General features: G+C 46.8%; 1 protein-coding gene across 4 annotated transcripts; it reads left to right on the plus strand.

Moving 5' to 3' along the window:
- Positions 1 to 651: 651 nt before the first annotated feature.
- On the plus strand, positions 652 to 19,623 carry LOC129813172 (sex comb on midleg-like protein 4). Of its 4 annotated transcripts, none has more exons than XM_055865431.1 (9): positions 654 to 949; positions 6,107 to 6,330; positions 6,503 to 6,732; positions 7,656 to 7,785; positions 15,542 to 15,742; positions 17,059 to 17,220; positions 17,974 to 18,192; positions 18,423 to 18,568; positions 18,976 to 19,623. In XM_055865431.1, exons 3-9 carry the CDS (start codon positions 6,508 to 6,510, stop codon positions 19,099 to 19,101), a joined length of 1,209 nt encoding a protein of 402 aa, XP_055721406.1. In that variant the 5' UTR covers positions 654 to 949; positions 6,107 to 6,330; positions 6,503 to 6,507; the 3' UTR covers positions 19,102 to 19,623. The 4 variants fall into 4 exon arrangements, with proteins under 4 accessions (XP_055721407.1, XP_055721406.1, XP_055721408.1 ...); XM_055865430.1 differs by lacking the exon at positions 654 to 949 and adding an exon at positions 5,604 to 5,774; XM_055865432.1 differs by lacking the exon at positions 6,107 to 6,330 and having other exon boundaries at positions 652 to 949.
- Positions 19,624 to 20,480: the final 857 nt, after the last annotated feature.

The raw sequence follows: 20,480 nt of genomic DNA on the forward strand, positions 1-20,480 counted from the left end.
GCTGGGCAGACGGCAGACTCTGGCCGGCTGAGGCGCACAGTAGGCCTGGTGCGTGGTGCCGGAACTGGTGGTACCGGGCTAAGGACACGCACCTCAAGGCTAATGCGGGGAGCAGCAACAGGGCGCACAGGGCTCTGGAGACGCACAGGAGGCTTGGTGCGTGGTGCCGGAACTGGTGGTACCGGGCTAAGGACACGCACCTCAAGGCTAGTGCAGGGAGCAGCAACAGGGCGCACAGGGCTCTGGAGACGCACAGGAGGCTGTGCAATATATAGCAGATGGGATATAATTCCTGTAGAAAATATCCCTTAATTAACGATTGTTGAATATCTTATCTAGTAAACCTATGCCATTCATCTGGATATCGCGTACAATAGATGTTCCAAAATATGCATTATTCTTAAGTAAATATTTTATCCCACAAGGTATAGATTTTATAAGTGTCATATTCCTTGCTTGAAACCTCGAAGTTGTATCTTTCCATGAATTCTCTCAGCGTAAATAGATTCCCACTAATACTAAGTAATTGGCTGACAATTACAATGTTTTTCGAGAACCGAAGCTTGTTGCTGTAACCTCGTAGGGTTTTGTGCATTTTATCCAAGGTCTGAACCACGGTTTTCTGATGCGGGTCCTCTCGCAGCGCCCAGTCCATGACCAGACTGGTGTAGTGCTCCAGCGGTCCGCTGTGGCGGCATTGCTGTCTTCTGCAGCAGGTTGGAGAATATCTCCATCTGTCGAGTAGCCTGACCAGTAGACAAGATCACGGAATTAACGTTAACATCCTGATGCTGCGGTAGTAAGATATATAGCTAGACCCTGTGGAGGTTTAACGTTACGTGTTTAGAGGAGCAAAAACTGTTATCCAGTTAACGTTACGAAGTTAACAAGCAAGCTTCCAAAGATTGATTGATTTGTCAGCGATTCGTTATTCCCTCGTCTCAAAAAGGTACGTTTGTCAGCACCGTAACAATGCAGCTAGCTAGCTAGCTATTGATGTCATTATAATAATGGCTGATTTATGTGCTTGTTGCCAGTTAATTAGTTAGCCAGCCTGACTAGACAAGTCCGGAATGGAATTAAGTTTGACAGGTTAAGGTAACTAGCTAACTTTAGCTATACTAACACGCTACAGTAACTATTAACTAGGCGTCAGTTGATATTAATTTGAAACGACACACCAAAATAATAACAAATTGATACCAAAATAATATGCTCACCTCGTCTGGAAATTTCGGTCACACCGTTACATATCGTTGTTGAGGAATAGGACTGCTCTTTCAGTAGAAGTCTAATGATGGGCGACATCTTTGACGACAACATGCACGTCGCCATTTTGGCTTCAAATGCAACTTTATTGAATCAGGCAAAAATTAACAAAATTATCCTTAAGTGAGCCAGGAGAGGGCTGTATTTATCATTTTAATTAAGGACTGCAGTTCACATTATTCTTATTTTTTTCATGAATAGAGAATAAAGTAGCTTACTAAATATGCACATTTTGTTGCAGTGTTGGTTTATTTGATCTCAATTGGCAATGAATGGCATTGGCAGTAATAGTCTATGGGCCAGACCCCTAAATTCGTGAAGATGCCTCATAGTGATTTTCTTGAAGGTCTATGTCCCTAGTTGGAACATGTGTGATAGCAGTGCAGCAATGGCAGCTTTCTCTATGTTATCACTCTTTATTTCATCCCTCCATCTCATTCATTTTTCCCATAGGGATTTTACTATGACAAAACAATGTCAGTATACAACAAGTTATTGCCCACATATACCCATTAATCAGATATAATTGCAAAGCTAAGATTAACAGCTATCCATCAGATACAATTTCGGGAATGCTCACATCAACAGAACTTTGACATTTGACCTCTAGTGTACATATCAGAATGACCTGTATAAATTGCTTTAAGAAGGAAACTGATAATATTAAACTTTGTTTGACAAGTGGCTTTGAAAGTTCATTAAATTATGTTTCAACTGATGTACAGTGCCTTCAGAAAGTATTCGTACCCATTGACTTATTTTGCCTGTGCCTAGCTCCTAGTTCCATTCCGTTTATTTAGATCCTGAAAACCATATGTCAGTCATAAGTCCCAAAGAGGGTGTTTTGTCCTGTTGGTGCATTCATCCCAGTCATCAGTCCCAGTCTCCCGAGTGGCACAGCAGTCTAAGGCATTACATCTCAGTGCTTGAGACGTCACTACAGACACCCTTGTTCAAATCCAGGCTGTATCACATCCGGCCGTGATTGGAAGTCCCACAGGGCGGCACACAATTGGCCCAGCGTCGTCCGGTTTGGCCGGTGTAGGATGTCATTGTAAATAAGAATTTGTTCTTAACTGACTTGCCTAGTTAAATAAAGGTTAAATAAAAAAAATCAGCGATATAGCATTGGGTTAGGCACATATTTGTCATCAATGTGTGTACATTAACAATGGTAATGAAATGGTCAATTTTAGGAAATGTTACTTAACATACTATTTATAAGTAGAATGGAATGGTTTGCCTTGTGTGTTAGGATTTGTGGGCTTTGACACTCTTATGTAGGTGTCATAACCAACCATAAAATATTGCAATATACTGTATGTCACAACAAATGTGTCATTACAGTGTTATGACAATGCTATGACATGGTTATGACCGTGTTATGACGCTAGGTGTCCAATAAAGTGTTACCAAAAGGGTCAATGCAGATAGTCCTGGTAGCTACAGTATTTGGTTAACTATTTAACTAACTCCAGTATTTAGCAGTCTTATGGCTTGGGAGAAGAAGCTGTTCAGGGTTCTGTTGGTTCCAGATTTGGTACATCGGTACCGCTTGCCGTGACTTGGGTGGCTGGAGTCTTTGACCATTTTTAGGGCCTTTCTCTGACACATTTACATTTAAGTCATTTAGCAGACGCTCTTATCCAGAGCGACTTACAAGTACATACATTCATACTTTTTTTTTTGACACCACCTGGTATAGAGGTCCTGGATGGCAGAGAGCTCGGTCCTAGTGATGTACTCTGCTGTACGCACTACTCTCTGTAGCACTTTGCGGACGGATGCCAAACATTTGAAATACCAAGCGGTGCTTTACCAAGCGGTGCTATACCAACAGTTGCTATACCAAGCGGTGCTATACCAAGTGGTGCTATACCAAGCTGTGATGCAGCCAGTCAAGATGCTCTCAATGGTGCGTGCCACAATTTTACAGCCTTCTGAAGGCGAAGAGGCGTTGTCGTGCACTCTTCACGACTGTGTTGGTGTGTGTGGACCATGATAGATCCTTAGTGATGTGGACACAGAGGAACTTGAAGCTCTCGACACACTCCACTACAGCTCCGTCGATGTGAATAGTGGCGTGCTCGGCCCTCCGTTTCCTGTAGTCCACGATCAGCTCCTTTGTCTTGCTGACGTTGAGGGAGAGGTTGTTAGAGACCGCAGGAGCGGTAGAGATACTCTTAATGATCGGCTATGAAAAGCCAACTGACATTTACTCCTGAGGTGCTGACTTGCTGCACCCTCGATAACTACTGTGATTATTATTATTTGACCATGCTGGTCATTTATGAACATTAGAACATCTTGGCCATGTTCTGTTATAATCTCCACCCGGCACAGCCAGAAGAGGACTGGCCACCCCTCATAGCCTGGTTCCTCTCTAGGTTTCTTCCTAGATTTTGGCCTTTCTAGGGAGTTTTTCCTAGCAACCGTGCTTCTACACCTGCATTGCTGGCTGTTTGGGGTTTTAAGCTGGGTTTCTGTACAGCACTTTGAGAGATCAGCTGATGTACGAAGGGCTATATAAATACATTTGATTTGATTTGATTTATTCTGCCAACACACTACCAGGTCTCTGACCTCCTCCCTATAGTCTGTCTCATCGTCGTCGGTGATCAAGCCTACCACCATTGTGTCATCTGCAAACTTAATGATGGTGTTGGAATTGTGCGGGGCCACGCAGTCGTGAGGGAACAGGTTGGAGACTAAGCACACCCCCTGAGGGGCCCCCGTGTTGAGGGTCAGTGTGGCAGATGCGTTGTTGCCTACCCTCACCACCTGGGGGCGGCACGTCAGGAAGTTCAGGATCCAGTTGCAGAGGGAGTTGTTCAGTCACAGGGTCCTTAGCTTAGTGATGACCTTGGAGGCCACTATAGTGTTGAATTCTGAGCTGTAGTCAATAAACTGCATTCTCACATAGGTGTTCTTCTTGTCCAGGTGGGAAAGGGCAGTGTGGAGTGGGTCCAGGGTGTCTGGGATGATGGTGTTGATGTGAGCCATGACCAGCCTTTCAAAGCATTCCATGGTTACAGATGTGAGTGCTACGTGGTGATAGTCATTTAGACATGTTACCTTGGAGTTCTTGGGCACAGGGACTATAGTGGTCTGCTTGAAACATGTAGATATTATAGACTGGATAAGGGAGAGGTTTAAAATGTCAGTGAAGACACTCGCCAGCTGGTCAGCGCATGCTCTGAGTATACATCCTGGTCATTTGTCTGGTGAATGTTAACCTGTTTCAAGGTCTTACTCACATCGGCTACAGAGAGCGTGATTACACAGTCGTTCGGAACCGCTGGTGCTCTCATGCATGGTTCAGTGCTGCTTGCCTTGAAGTGAGCATAGAAAGCATTTAGCTCATCTGGTAGGCTCGCTTTTAGCTCGCCTTCCTAATATTCAGTTGCAGGCCCCCCCCCCCCTTTGCCCTCAGAACAGCCTCAAAACGTCGGGACATGGGCTCTACAAGGAGTCTAAAGCGTTCCACAGGGATGCTGGCCCAGTTCCACAGGGATGCTGGCCCATGTTGACTCCAATGCTTCCCACAGTTGTGTCAAGTTGGCATGATGTCCTTTGGGTGGTGGACCAATCTTGATACACACGGGAAACTGTTGAGCGTGAAAAACCCAGCAGCTTTGCAGTTCTTGGCACAAAGGCATTTAAATCTTTTGTCTTGTCCATTCACCCTCTGAATGGCACACACAATCCATGTCTCAATTGTCTCAAGGCTTAAACATCCTTCTTTAACCTGTCTCCTCTCCTTCATCTACACTGATTGAAGTGGATTTAACAGGTGTCATCAATAAGGGATCATAGCTTTCACCTGGATTCACCTGGTCAGTCTATATCATGGAAAGAGCAGGAGTTCTTAATGTTTTGTCCTCTCAGTATACACAACAACTGAAATATTTTATTAAAGTAATGTGAATAAATGATGGTTAATAAGTGATAAGCAGTAATGGGCAGTCCCTACCATCATGGGACTTTATTAATTATTTTATTCTGTGTTGTTACAGCATTCAACCCACATAATGCATAGTGCATTTAATGTTTCGGGGAAAAATGAAACCGAACCGGCCTCAAAAAGCACTAATCGAAGGGCATGGAATCACGCACACACACACCATATCTATGTACACTCTCAACACTTTCAAATTAATTCCTATTGTAATTAGCGGTTGATTTGAGGGTGCCTTCTATACTAATTATACATCCACCCAGTTTTGGGCCTGAGTATCAAGCAGCAAGACATGGGAGATACAGCCGGCAGGGTGTTACAGGCTTGTTGCCATGACAACAGGCGAATGTTTCCCGGCACTGGCTGACACACACACACACACACACACACACACCATTACAGTGGAATCTGCCTTGCTTGGAGATTCCACTCTGCGGTGCAGTTGAAGACATTTAGAAGCAGGCAAAGACACAGACAGGACAGAGGGTGATTCAATAGGAGAACAACTGAAAAGGGATATACTCTCCTATCCTCATTCATTCTGATGGTGTGTGCATACTGGCTCTGTTTTTATCTCCCTTTATTTTCTGTTGTCTTTGTCAGCACAAAGGAAGGATGAAGCATGCTGCATGCTAATGCTATATTTTAACCACTGTAATAATTCAGCATTGCCTGTGTGTCTAGTCTTCTGCGCTCTATATATGAGACATGCATGTTGATGTTGTTTTCATCAGTAGGCTAGGCTGACTCTTGAGGCTGCTGCTTTTTTAAGATTATGGTGAACGCTGTCATCATAATGCTAATTCATAGCTGTGTAGCCATGGTGAAGTCAATTCCCCCTCCCCCCCTCCCTTCCTCTGCCACTGCTGAATGCATTAGTGTAATGAGGAGTCTGCAGCCAGCCAGCCTGTGTGCCGTGCAGCAGCAGAGACGAGAGGAGCAGAGAGAAAACATACAGCACAGCAGCTAAAGGCAAGATGGCTTCAACAGCCTGCTGAGGCACTGTGCAGGGTTTAGAACCTTCTTCTGCTATTCTGGAATCTAACCGGGATCTAAGAAGGGAAGCGCTTGGTTCTCAAGCGTTCTAGATCAAAGGAGATCAGGTAATGGAAGCTCTGGGAGACAAGCAGACAGAATGTTGGGGTTCATGCACATTGAGGATAGGATGGACTGGATGGTGGAACTGCCACTGTTTTTTATTATGTGCCATGCAGTCTTCAATTAATATAATTATTTCTCCCTTTGTGTTTCCCTCCTTCCTGTGTCTCCCTCCAGCTCCAATGAGTGTACCTGCAGCAGCAGCAGCACAGAAAGCAGACAGCAACAGTGAAATGCAGTCACCTGCAGTGTCTCCCTCCTTCCTCCCCAGCCAGCCAGGAAAGATTCCAGGCAGGAAGAGGGGGAGACCCCCACTACATCGCAAGATGGATTTTCCAACCCGCTACCCTGAATCCCTCCCTCCCCTCAAAGTGCCCAAGAAGAGGGGGAGAAAACCTGGCTTCAAGGTCAGTGTCAGGGATGAGAGGAGAGAGAAAGAAGAGGGTATTGGAGGAGAGGGAAAGAGGAGGGGATTGGAGGAGAGGGAAATAGGAGGGGATTGGAGGAGAGAGAAAGGGGAGGGGATGGGAATGGAGGAGAGGGAAAGGGGGGGAGAAAAAGGGAAGGGATGGGAGAGAAAGAAAGAAGAGGGGATTGGAGGAGAGGGAAAGAGGAGGGGATGGAAGGAGAGAGAAAGGGGAGGGATGGAAGGAGAGAGAAAGAGCAGGGGATGGAAGGAGAGAGAAAGAGCAGGGGATGGGATTGGAGGAGAGGGAAAGGGAAGGGGATGGGATTGGAGGAGAGGGAAAGGAGAGGAGATGGTATTGGAGGAGAGGGAAAGGAGAGGGGATGGAATTGGAGGAGAGGGAAAGGAGAGGAGATGGAATTGGAGGAGAGGGAAAGGAGAGGGGCCAGTGGGGATGCAGGATGTTAACAAAATGCATATGATGATGTAGATTGACAGACCTAACTTCATTTAGATTTAGTTGGAGTAATATATAACATGAGGTAGCCTTTGTTTGTTTAATTGAAGACTGTTTTAATTGATATTCTGATTGGCCATGTATATGCCTAGCAAAATTAAATGCTTTGTAAATACTGCAATACGAAGAGGCGAGATTATTTTATTTACAAGTTTCTGTGTAAAAATATCAATGTGTAGATTTCTTTTGAGTGTTTACTAATGCCAATTGAGAACTGTCATCTTTTAGTCTATTGTTGCTATCTCAGACTGTATGGCATGGTGCTTGCAACAAGAGGGTTGTGGGTTTGATTCCCGGGGGCCACCCATATGTAAAAATGTATCAGTCGCTTTGGACAAACGCGTATGCTAAATTGCATGTATTATTTACAATTAGATACTAAGATCCAACCCCCTGTCTTCCTGCAGCTGAAACCCAGGATGGTGCTGAATCCCCTGGCCATCTCTCCTCCCAGCAGCACCCCAGAACCAGACATGAGCTCCATCCCCCAGGATGCTGCTACCATCCCCCACTCTGCCACACCCCAGGTGCTCACAGGTAACTATACCCACCCTACCAGGCCCCAGGTGCTCACAGTTAACTATACCCACCCTACCAGGCTCCAGGTGCTCATAGTTAACTATATCCACCCCGCCACGCCCCAGGTGCTCATAGTTAACTATACCCACCCCGCCAGGCTCCAGGTGCTCATAGTTAACTATACCCACCCTACCAGGCTCCAGGTGCTCATAGTTAACTATACCCACCCCGCCAGGCTCCAGGTGCTCATAGTTAACTATACCCACCCCGCCAGGCTCCAGGTGCTCATAGTTAACTATACCCACCCTACCAGGCTCCAGGTGCTCACCGTTAACTATACCCACCCTACCAGGCTCCAGGTGCTCACAGTTAACTATACCCACCCTACCAGGCTCCAGGTGCTCACAGTTAACTATACCCACCCTACCAGGCTCCAGGTGCTCACAGTTAACTATACCCACCCTACCAGGCTCCAGGTGCTCACAGGTAACTATACCCACCCTACCAGGCTCCAGGTGCTCATAGTTAACTATACCCACCCTACCAGGCTCCAGGTGCTCACAGTTAACTATACCCACCCTACCAGGCTCCAGGTGCTCACAGGTAACTATACCCACCCTACCAGGCTCCAGGTGCTCATAGTTAACTATACCCACCCTACCAGGCTCCAGGTGCTCATAGTTAACTATACCCACCCTACCAGGCTCCAGGTGCTCACAGTTAACTATACCCACCCTACCAGGCTCCAGGTGCTCATAGTTAACTATACCCACCCTACCAGGCTCCAGGTGCTCACAGGTAACTATACCCACCCTACCAGGCTCCAGGTGCTCACAGGTAACTATACCCACCCTACCAGGCTCCAGGTGCTCACAGGTAACTATACCCACCCTACCAGGCTCCAGGTGCTCACAGGTAACTATACCCACCCTACCAGGCTCCAGGTGCTCACAGGTAACTATACCCACCCTACCAGGCTCCAGGTGCTCACAGGTAACTATACCCACCCTACCAGGCTCCAGGTGCTCATAGTTATCTATACCCACCCTACCAGGCTCCAGGTGCTCATAGTTAACTATACCCACCCTACCAGGCTCCAGGTGCTCACAGTTAACTATACCCACCCTACCAGGCTCCAGGTGCTGACAGTTAACTATACCCACCCCGCCAGGCTCCAGGTGCTCACAGTTAACTATACCCACTCTGCCATGCCCCAGGTGCTCACAGTTAACTATACCCACCCTACCAGGCTCCAGGTGCTCACAGTTAACTATACCCACCCTACCAGGCTCCAGGTGTTCACAGGTAACTATACCCACCCCGCCAGGCTCCAGGTGCTCACAGGTAACTATACCCACCCCGCCAGGCTCCAGGTGCTCACAGGTAACTATACCCACCCCGCCAGGCCCCAGGTGCTCACAGTTAACTATACCCACCCCGCCAGGCTCCAGGTGCTCACAGGTAACTATACCCACCCCGCCAGGCTCCAGGTGCTCACAGTTAACTATACCCACCCTACCAGGCTCCAGGTGCTCACAGGTAACTATACCCACCCTACCAGGCTCCAGGTGCTCACAGGTAACTATACCCACCCCGCCAGGCTCCAGGTGCTCACAGGTAACTATACCCACCCCGCCAGGCTCCAGGTGCTCACAGTTAACTATACCCACCCTACCAGGCTCCAGGTGCTCATAGTTAACTATACCCACCCTACCAGGCTCCAGGTGCTCACAGTTAACTATACCCACCCTGCCATGCCCCAGGTGCTCACAGGTAACTATACCCACCCTACCAGGCTCCAGGTGCTCATAGTTAACTATACCCACCCTACCAGGCTCCAGGTGCTCATAGTTAACTATACCCACCCTACCAGGCTCCAGGTGCTCACAGTTAACTATACCCACCCCGCCAGGCTCCAGGTGCTCACAGTTAACTATACCCACCCTACCAGGCTCCAGGTGCTCATAGTTAACTATACCCACCCTACCAGGCTCCAGGTGCTCACAGTTAACTATATCCACCCTACCAGGCTCCAGGTGCTCATAGTTAACTATACCCACCCTACCAGGCTCCAGGTGCTCATAGTTAACTATACCCACCCCGCCAGGCTCCAGGTGCTCATAGTTAACTATACCCACCCCGCCAGGCTCCAGGTGCTCACAGTTAACTATACCCACCCTACCAGGCTCCAGGTGCTCACAGGTAACTATACCCACCCTACCAGGCTCCAGGTGCTCATAGTTAACTATACCCACCCTACCAGGCTCCAGGTGCTCATAGGTAACTATACCCACCCTACCAGGCTCCAGGTGCTCACAGTTAACTATACCCACCCTACCAGGCTCCAGGTGCTCACAGTTAACTATACCCACCCTACCAGGCTCCAGGTGCTCACAGTTAACTATACCCACCCTTCCAGGCTCCAGGTGCTGACAGTTAACTATACCCACCCCGCCAGGCTCCAGGTGCTCACAGTTAACTATACCCACTCTGCCATGCCCCAGGTGCTCACAGTTAACTATACCCACCCTACCAGGCTCCAGGTGCTCACAGTTAACTATACCCACCCTACCAGGCTCCAGGTGCTCACAGGTAACTATACCCACCCCGCCAGGCTCCAGGTGCTCACAGGTAACTATACCCACCCCGCCAGGCCCCAGGTGCTCACAGTTAACTATACCCACCCCGCCAGGCTCCAGGTGCTCATAGTTAACTATACCCACCCTACCAGGCTCCAGGTGCTCACAGGTAACTATACCCACCCCGCCAGGCTCCAGGTGCTCACAGGTAACTATACCCACTCTGCCAGGCTCCAGGTGCTCATAGTTAACTATACCCACCCCGCCAGACTCCAGGTGCTCATAGTTAACTATACCCACTCTGCCAGGCTCCAGGTGCTCATAGTTAACTATACCCACCCTACCAGGCTCCAGGTGCTCACAGGTAACTATACCCACCCCGCCAGGCTCCAGGTGCTCACAGGTAACTATACCCACTCTGCCAGGCTCCAGGTGCTCATAGTTAACTATACCCACCCCGCCAGACTCCAGGTGCTCATAGTTAACTATACCCACTCTGCCAGGCTCCAGGTGCTGACAGTTAACTATACCCACCCCGCCAGGCTCCAGGTGCTCACAGTTAACTATACCCACTCTGCCATGCCCCAGGTGCTCACAGTTAACTATACCCACCCTACCAGGCTCCAGGTGCTCACAGTTAACTATACCCACCCTACCAGGCTCCAGGTGCTCACAGGTAACTATACCCACCCCGCCAGGCTCCAGGTGCTCACAGGTAACTATACCCACCCCGCCAGGCTCCAGGTGCTCACAGGTAACTATACCCACCCCGCCAGGCCCCAGGTGCTCACAGTTAACTATACCCACCCTACCAGGCTCCAGGTGCTCATAGTTAACTATACCCACCCTACCAGGCTCCAGGTGCTCACAGTTAACTATACCCACCCTGCCATGCCCCAGGTGCTCACAGGTAACTATACCCACCCTACCAGGCTCCAGGTGCTCATAGTTAACTATACCCACCCTACCAGGCTCCAGGTGCTCATAGTTAACTATACCCACCCTACCAGGCTCCAGGTGCTCACAGTTAACTATACCCACCCCGCCAGGCTCCAGGTGCTCACAGTTAACTATACCCACCCTACCAGGCTCCAGGTGCTCATAGTTAACTATACCCACCCTACCAGGCTCCAGGTGCTCACAGTTAACTATATCCACCCTACCAGGCTCCAGGTGCTCATAGTTAACTATACCCACCCTACCAGGCTCCAGGTGCTCATAGTTAACTATACCCACCCCGCCAGGCTCCAGGTGCTCATAGTTAACTATACCCACCCCGCCAGGCTCCAGGTGCTCACAGTTAACTATACCCACCCTACCAGGCTCCAGGTGCTCACAGGTAACTATACCCACCCTACCAGGCTCCAGGTGCTCATAGTTAACTATACCCACCCTACCAGGCTCCAGGTGCTCATAGGTAACTATACCCACCCTACCAGGCTCCAGGTGCTCACAGTTAACTATACCCACCCTACCAGGCTCCAGGTGCTCACAGTTAACTATACCCACCCTACCAGGCTCCAGGTGCTCACAGTTAACTATACCCACCCTTCCAGGCTCCAGGTGCTGACAGTTAACTATACCCACCCCGCCAGGCTCCAGGTGCTCACAGTTAACTATACCCACTCTGCCATGCCCCAGGTGCTCACAGTTAACTATACCCACCCTACCAGGCTCCAGGTGCTCACAGTTAACTATACCCACCCTACCAGGCTCCAGGTGCTCACAGGTAACTATACCCACCCCGCCAGGCTCCAGGTGCTCACAGGTAACTATACCCACCCCGCCAGGCCCCAGGTGCTCACAGTTAACTATACCCACCCCGCCAGGCTCCAGGTGCTCATAGTTAACTATACCCACCCTACCAGGCTCCAGGTGCTCACAGGTAACTATACCCACCCCGCCAGGCTCCAGGTGCTCACAGGTAACTATACCCACTCTGCCAGGCTCCAGGTGCTCATAGTTAACTATACCCACCCCGCCAGACTCCAGGTGCTCATAGTTAACTATACCCACTCTGCCAGGCTCCAGGTGCTCATAGTTAACTATACCCACCCTACCAGACTCCAGGTGCTCACAGTTAACTATACCCACCCTACCAGGCTCCAGGTGCTCATAGTTAACTATACCCACCCTACCAGGCTCCAGGTGCTCACAGTTAACTATACCCACCCCGCCAGGCTCCAGGTGCTCACAGGTAACTATACCCACCCCGCCAGGCCCCAGGTGCTCATAGTTAACTATACCCACCCTACCAGGCTCCAGGTGCTCATAGTTAACTATACCCACCCTACCAGGCTCCAGGTGCTCACAGTTAACTATACCCACCCTGCCATGCCCCAGGTGCTCACAGGTAACTATACCCACCCTACCAGGCTCCAGGTGCTCATAGTTAACTATACCCACCCTACCAGGCTCCAGGTGCTCATAGTTAACTATACCCACCCTACCAGGCTCCAGGTGCTCACAGTTAACTATACCCACCCCGCCAGGCTCCAGGTGCTCACAGTTAACTATACCCACCCTACCAGGCTCCAGGTGCTCATAGTTTACTATACCCACCCTACCAGGCTCCAGGTGCTCACAGTTAACTATATCCACCCTACCAGGCTCCAGGTGCTCATAGTTAACTATACCCACCCTACCAGGCTCCAGGTGCTCACAGTTAACTATACCCACCCCGCCAGGCTCCAGGTGTTAATAGTTAACTATACCCACCCCGCCAGGCTCCAGGTGCTCACAGTTAACTATACCCACCCTACCAGGCTTTAGGTGCTCACAGGTAACTATACCCACCCTACCAGGCTCCAGGTGCTCATAGTTAACTATACCCACCCTACCAGGCTCCAGGTGCTCATAGGTAACTATACCCACCCTACCAGGCTCCAGGTGCTCACAGTTAACTATACCCACCCTACCAGGCTCCAGGTGCTCACAGTTAACTATACCCACCCTACCAGGCTCCAGGTGCTCACAGTTAACTATACCCACCCTACCAGGCTCCAGGTGCTCATAGTTAACTATACCCACCCTACCAGGCTCCAGGTGCTCACAGTTAACTATACCCACCCTACCAGGCTCCAGGTGCTCACAGTTAACTATACCCACCCTACCAGGCTCCAGGTGCTCACAGTTAACTATACCCACCCTACCAGGCTCCAGGTGCTCATAGTTAACTATACCCACCCTACCAGGCTCCAGGTGCTCACAGTTAACTATACCCACTCTGCCACGCCCCAGGTGCTCACAGGTAGGCCCCACCCCCACTCTGCCACGCCCTTGGGGCCTCATTTTTCAACCGTGCGTAAATTTTGTACAAATTTCTGGCGTATGTAGAGACTCTAGGATTTGCGTGCACCACAAATGATTGGGATTTATCAAACTGTCGTACGCAACATATACACATGTTTTCATTGATAAATCAGAGCCATACTATATTTTACTACAACCCCGCCTGGAAAACGCCCTCCATTCACCTTTTAGGGTAACAAAAACACCCTCATTTGCTGTATGAGTTGGAAATGTTGGAACTGGGCCATGACAGTTTCTAAAAGAAAGCGCAATAGCAAATTTTATCACATTTCTATACAGGTGTGGGCAGAATGTTTTAATCTTTTGCAGGGACTTTTTTCAAACTAAGGTCAGTGTTTGGCACTCGCTGACCTCACATTCTGGATGATTGACTGTCTGTTCAAACAATCAAAAAATAAATACTACAGCCCACACTTCTTTTGTTTGTCAATAGATGAGTGTGTTTATATCACCTGTCTTGGTATAGTCTCTGAGATTAAATAGAAAATGGTGTTGCGCTCCTACGAAGGCCGCTATGTGATCTTCTTACCGTTAGGCTACGTTTAAATTTTTTCCTAGCAACGCTTTATTATGATTCCCTTGTGTCAAACACTCAAAACAACAGTATTGACTTGTAATACAATTCTTCAACCACTAGAAGTTGTGAGTACGCATGGTCTGAGATATGCACACTTTCCCGTCAAATTCAAATTTGATAAATACCAACCTTTGCGGGAAAGGTGGTGCACGCAAGGTTGTCTTTTTTGTGCTTATGCACATCTGATAAACAAGGCCTTAGGCGCTCACAGAGTTTGCCTCGCTCTTCCAATGTCTCCCTCCATAATGCTTTGTCTGGTGAAACATCTTGGGTGTTATGAAAAGTCATGTTGTTAATCACATTTTAAATGTAATTTGTATTCTGTTAGTTATAAGCATGTTGTACTCGTTAATGTAAGGAAAGCAACGTCACCAAAGTAGCCGACCTAAATATCTTTATCTCCTCTGTCCCTCCTGCTGTGTGTCCTGCAGTGTGTATCTACGTACATCATAAAGCAGGAGGACATGGTTACTAACCCTCACTCGTACATCATAAAGCAGGAGGACATGGTTACTAACCCTCGCTCGTACATCATAAAGCAGGTGGACATGGTTACTAACCCTCACTCGTACATCATAAAGCAGGAGGACATGGTTACTAACCCTCGCTCGTACATCATAAAGCAGGAGGACATGGTTACTAACCCTCACTCGTACATCATAAAGCAGGAGGACATGGTTACTAACCCTCACTCGTACATCATAAAGCAGGAGGACATGGTTACTAACCCTCGCTCGTACATCATAAAGCAGGAGGACATGGTTACTAACCCTCGCTCGTACATCATAAAGCAGGAGGACATGGTTACTAACCCTCGCTCGTACATCATAAAGCAGGTGGACATGGTTACTAACCCTCGCTCGTACATCATAAAGCAGGTGGACATGGTTACTAACCCTCGCTCGTACATCATAAAGCAGGAGGACATGGTTACTAACCCTCGCTCGTACATCATAAAGCAGGTGGACATGGTTACTAACCCTCGCTCGTACATCATAAAGCAGGTCGACATGGTTACTAACCCTCGCTCGTACATCGTCAAGCAGGTGGACATGGTTACTAACCCTCGCTCGTACATCATAAAGCAGGTGGACATGGTTACTAACCCTCACTCGTACATCATCAAGCAGGTGGACATGGTTACTAACCCTCACTCGTACATCATCAAGCAGGAGGACATGGTTACTAACCCTCACTCGTACATCATCAAGCAGGTGGACATGGTTACTAACCTTCACTCGTACATCATCAAGCAGGAGGACATGGTTACTAACCCTCACTCTCTCCACTCTTGTGTATCCTGCAGTGTGTATCTACATCAACAAGCATGTCAACATGGGTCCTAACCTGGACAGGAAGAAGCTGCAGCAGCTCCCAGATCATTTTGGGCCTGACAGGCCCTCGGTGGTTCTGCAGCAGGCCGTCCAGGGATGCATCGACAGCGCCTTCCAGCAGAAAGCTGTGTTCACTCTCCTCACACAGGGCTACGGAGGGGAGAAAATATCAGGTATGACTAGGGCCATGTGCTCATACATGTGCTTGTACAGTGTCACTGAGATTTTGGTTTTAATATTTATTAATTTTATTCGTAGCAACTGGCCTGAGGGAAATGATAGAAATTGACATCCACTGATTAGATAATCTAGTAACCATGAGAACATCTGAGATCATCCGGATCTGTTACCCCGGGGTTACTGGCCATTTCCATCTTTGGATGTCAGTGGATGAAATGCATTGGCCATCCTAGGTTGTAACTGTTGCTTTGAGACATGGCTGTAGAGATGTGTCCCCTAGAGCAAAGTTAACTGCAACAAGATTTACTGCAATGGGAAATTAAAATATATTCCAGCGTTGCGTCCCAAATAGCACCCTATTCACAGAGCAACACTCCAAATCAAATGTTATTAGTCACATGAGCCAAATACAGTGAAATGCTTACTTACGAGCCCCTAACCAACAATGCAGTTTCAAAAAATACGGACAAGAATAAGAGATAAAAGTAACAAGTAATTAAAGAGCAGCAGTAAAATAACAATAGCAAGACTATATACAGGGGGGTACCAGTACAGAGTCAATGTGCGTTGGCACTGGTTAGTTGAAGTAGTATTTTTTTTATTTTTTTTATTTCACCTTTATTTAACCAGGTAGGCTAGTTGAGAACAAGTTCTCATTTGCAACTGCGACCTGGCCAAGATAAAGCATAGCAGTGTGAACAGACAACAACACAGAGTTACACATGGAGTAAACAATAAACAAGTCAATAACATGGTAGAAAAAAAAAAGAGAATCTATATACAATGTGTGCAAAAGGCTTGAGGTAGGCAATAAATCGAGTAATTACAATTTAGCAGATTAACACTGGAGTGATAAATCATCAGATGATCATGTGCAAGAAGAGATACTGGTGTGCAAAAGAGCAGAAAAGTAAATAAATAAAAGCAGTATGGGGGGTGAGGTAGGTAAATTGGGTGGGTAGTTTACAGATGGCCTATGTACAGCTGCAGCGATCGGTTAGCTGCTCGGATAGCAGATTTTTAAAGTTGTTGAGGGAGATAAAAGTCTCCAACTTCAGAGATTTTTGCAATTCGTTCCAGTCGCAGGCAGCAGAGAACTGGAAGGAAAGGCGTCCAAATGAGGTTTTGGCTTTAGGGATGATCAGTGAGATACACCTGCTGGAGCGCGTGCTACGGGTGGGTGTAGCCATCGTGTGTACATGTAGGTAGAGTTATTGAAGTGACTATGCATAGAAGCCATTGGCTCTGGAATAGGGTCCCATCTGGGACGCAACCCAATGGGTTAATCAAGCGTTCCTTTGTGTTCCAGCCACTTTCGATGGGAAGCAGCACCTTCTGAGTCTCCCTGTGGTCAACAGCATGGGCTACGTTCTACGCTTTCTCAAGAAGCTCTGTCGCAGCTTGCACTGTGAAAACCTCTTCAGCGACCAACCAATCCCCCAGCATAATAATGCCTCCTACCAATCAGAGGGTAATGTACTGTCCTGTATTCAATTGAATTCAAAATGCTTTCTTTATCCCACAAGGGAAATGGTGTAGGCAGAGGTGCAGATATGATACATTGATTGTTTAAGCAATAAGGCCCGAGGAGGTGTGGTATATTAGCCATATACCAGAAACCCCCGAGGTGACTTATTGCTATTATAAACTGCTTACCAACATAATTAGACCAGTAAAAATGAATGTTTTGTGATACCCGTTGGTATACGGTCTGATATACCACGGCTTTCAGCCAATCAGCATTCGGGGCTCAAACCACCAGGTTTATAATACTTTTTAGAACAATCCTGTGCCTTAACAAGAGCTTTTGAAGATATCGCCCCTCAGACATTTTGTGGGCTCAGTTCCTCAAATATTGTGCTATATTGCGTCAGATTGCTCATGAAAGCACAGAATGACATTTTGTCAAATACACATCATTTGGTGTTTTACTTGTGTAATCCCTGGTAATCCTAATCCATTATCCAAATCCCTGTATTCCAACCTAAACAAATGAGACCTCTATGCCAGAACACTACCTAGAACATTCTCTTGAACCTAAACAAGAGCACCAGGGAAACCCTACGCTCAATTCTCCAAACAGGGTTTGTTTCTTCCGATTGGACCATAAAAGCACAGAAGGACATTTCATGGACATCTTTAAAGGCTTCAGCTTCTATCGAAAGTTATTCAAAGTATTGCCAATATGTTTTACTTATGTAATCTCTTTCCATTCATATCACAGCTGAAACCTCCATGCCAGAGGAGTATCTTCTGGACCCGTCAGACAAACGCTACTCAATGGACCCAGGTGACTCCGCCTTCAGTGCCATAAGCTCCTCCTACTCATCCAAACCATCCTATGGGTTCCGCTCCTCGCAGCAGTTCCCCAACGGCTCCTCCCCCTTGGGCATGTGTAGACAGACGTCCAGCCCTAACACCTTCATGGAAGGCAACAGGATAGGTAAGAGATTGGAGAGTGGAGACTATGCTTGCAAAATTATGGTAAATTTCCCAAAATGTCTAGGTTTTCCGGGATATTCCCTCCCGATTCCGGGAATCTTCCAACCGGGATTTCTGGGAAACCTGGAGATTTGGGGAAAATGTGTTTCTTGCTTTAATCACAATGCCCTAACCAAATAAAATAGACCAGCATAGAAATCCTTCTTGACCTCTTTCTCTTTTCTCATGCAGCGTACAATCCATCTCAGGACTCCCAGGAGTCCAAGCCGCCCCCCAGTAAGGACCCTTCCACCTGGAGTGTAGAGGATGTGGTGTGGTTCATCAGAGACGCTGACCCGCAGTCCCTGGGCCCTCACGCGGACGTCTTCAGGAAACATGTAGGCTATCCCTGGGCTCACTCATAATTAATATTTCCTTGATACCTCGTATCCTCTCTCCGAACCTTCTCAAAACGCCTTGGAGGAGAAGGTCCTTGGGGAGGGACCTCGGACCTTTTCTTCCAATCCAGTTGAGGATGAGACGAGGATGTGAGGAATCGCTGAAAGACAGATTGAGGCCTGGATCCGCAACAGTTGGGGAAACCCCTTTTCTTTTTCAGTTGTCATGTTTCATGTGATGTTTTGATTTGATTTGAGTGGTTGGATTAAATCTGAATGTGATGTTTTGTGAAATACTTACCCGGATTGGGGTCACTCCCAGTTCAGTAAACAACCCTGATACATGTGTCCACTTTACTTTTAGTGGAGATTTTAATATAACCTGAGCTTCTGTTTCTATCCCACAGGAGATAGACGGCAACGCGCTGTTACTTCTAAAGAGTGACATGATGATGAAGTACCTAGGACTGAAGCTGGGGCCAGCCCTGAAGCTCTGCTATCACATCGACAAACTAAAACAAAACAAGTTCTAAATCTGAACATTTTTTCACGTCATCAATCTGTGGGACCCAACTTTGTGGATGCGTTCCAAATGGTACCCATAACCCACTCGTTTTGACCGTAGCCCTATTGGCCCTGGTTAAAACTAGTTCAATATATAGGGAATAGGGTGCCATTTGAGACGCTATATTTTACTGGTTATTTTTGCATTTTCATATATCATGTATCTAAAGAAAACAATGTGATCATGTGATCGTGACAGAATACGTTTTTGGATATTCTAGATTTTCTGTTGAAACAAGGTTTTGGTTTATACAGATTACAAAATATGCAAATTGTGGAATGCATAACTGATACACTGGTTGACAATACCTGGATGAGAGATACAGCTGTCCTATAAATTTGCTTATTAAGGCACCTATGCGCCCTGGTAAAACATACCAAGTTACGTTTATGATCTGTTGAGAAGTGTGAATTATTTTAGATAAACTGTTATTTATACTTGGTCTCAAATCTGCAGTATAACTTTGTTTTAAAGGATATAAAAGGGGGGGGGGGGGGGGGGGGGTCTCCACAAATGTGTGACAAACACATCAAAGCTGTCCCGTATTGTTTTATTCTATACCTTTACAACAGTGACTTGAATATGTAGTAGGGTTAAAGCTGTTGATGAAGTTCTTAACACATCAATGCATGTGATTTAAAAGCAGGAAGCTACAGTGATGTTAAACATTACTATACTTGGTTTTGTTATTTACACAAAATAATGTAAACTAAAATGGTTTTGCATATTGTTTTACATATTGTTTTGCATATTGTTTTACATATTGTTTTACATATTGTTTTGATAAAATTGCCAAAAAGATAATGTTTGTGCTGCAACACATAACGAGACATTTCTATAGTTTAATAAAATAATGATCTCCAGCCTCTTTTTTTATTTGGTTTATTTATTTTACCTTTATTTAACTAGGCAGTTTCTTATTTTCAATGACGGCCTAGGAACACTGGGTTAACTGCCTTGTTCAGGGGCAGAACGACAGATTTTTACCTTGTCAGCTCGGGGATTCGATCTTGCCTCCTCACAACGTATTTACTATGGACATTTTTTACTACATATCATTCTTGAAACAGAGTTGGAGAGCAATGGATGAGAACACTCACTGCATAACTTCAATTGACCTACAGTATTGGGTTATTAGGCCATATAGCATTGCTTGTGTACGCCAGTTTGGCAGTATGTGTACTTTTTAGTAACCTGTGTACGTCAATGCTGCTGTATACAATTACATGTCATTCATGCCAAGTCAAATCAACCTGGGACTAGGTCTTTTATTTTGAAAATAATATTGGAAAGATCTATACTGTAAATCAGAGAATAACCAATGTATGGATTAATTCATTTGTACTG

This window comes from Salvelinus fontinalis, chromosome 16, assembly GCF_029448725.1.
Source record: "Salvelinus fontinalis isolate EN_2023a chromosome 16, ASM2944872v1, whole genome shotgun sequence".
NCBI lineage: Eukaryota > Metazoa > Chordata > Actinopteri > Salmoniformes > Salmonidae > Salvelinus > Salvelinus fontinalis.

Excerpts from the sequence above, each read along its gene's own strand:
- LOC129813172 (XM_055865432.1), top strand. The coding sequence starts at position 6,508 with ATGAGTGTACCTGCAGCAGCAGCAGCACAGAAAGCAGACAGCAACAGT. Across the intron at positions 6,733-7,655 it reads GGAGAAAACCTGGCTTCAAG|CTGAAACCCAGGATGGTGCT; the intron begins GTCAGTGTCAGG and ends GTCTTCCTGCAG. Across the intron at positions 7,786-15,541 it reads CACACCCCAGGTGCTCACAG|TGTGTATCTACATCAACAAG; the intron begins GTAACTATACCC and ends TGTATCCTGCAG.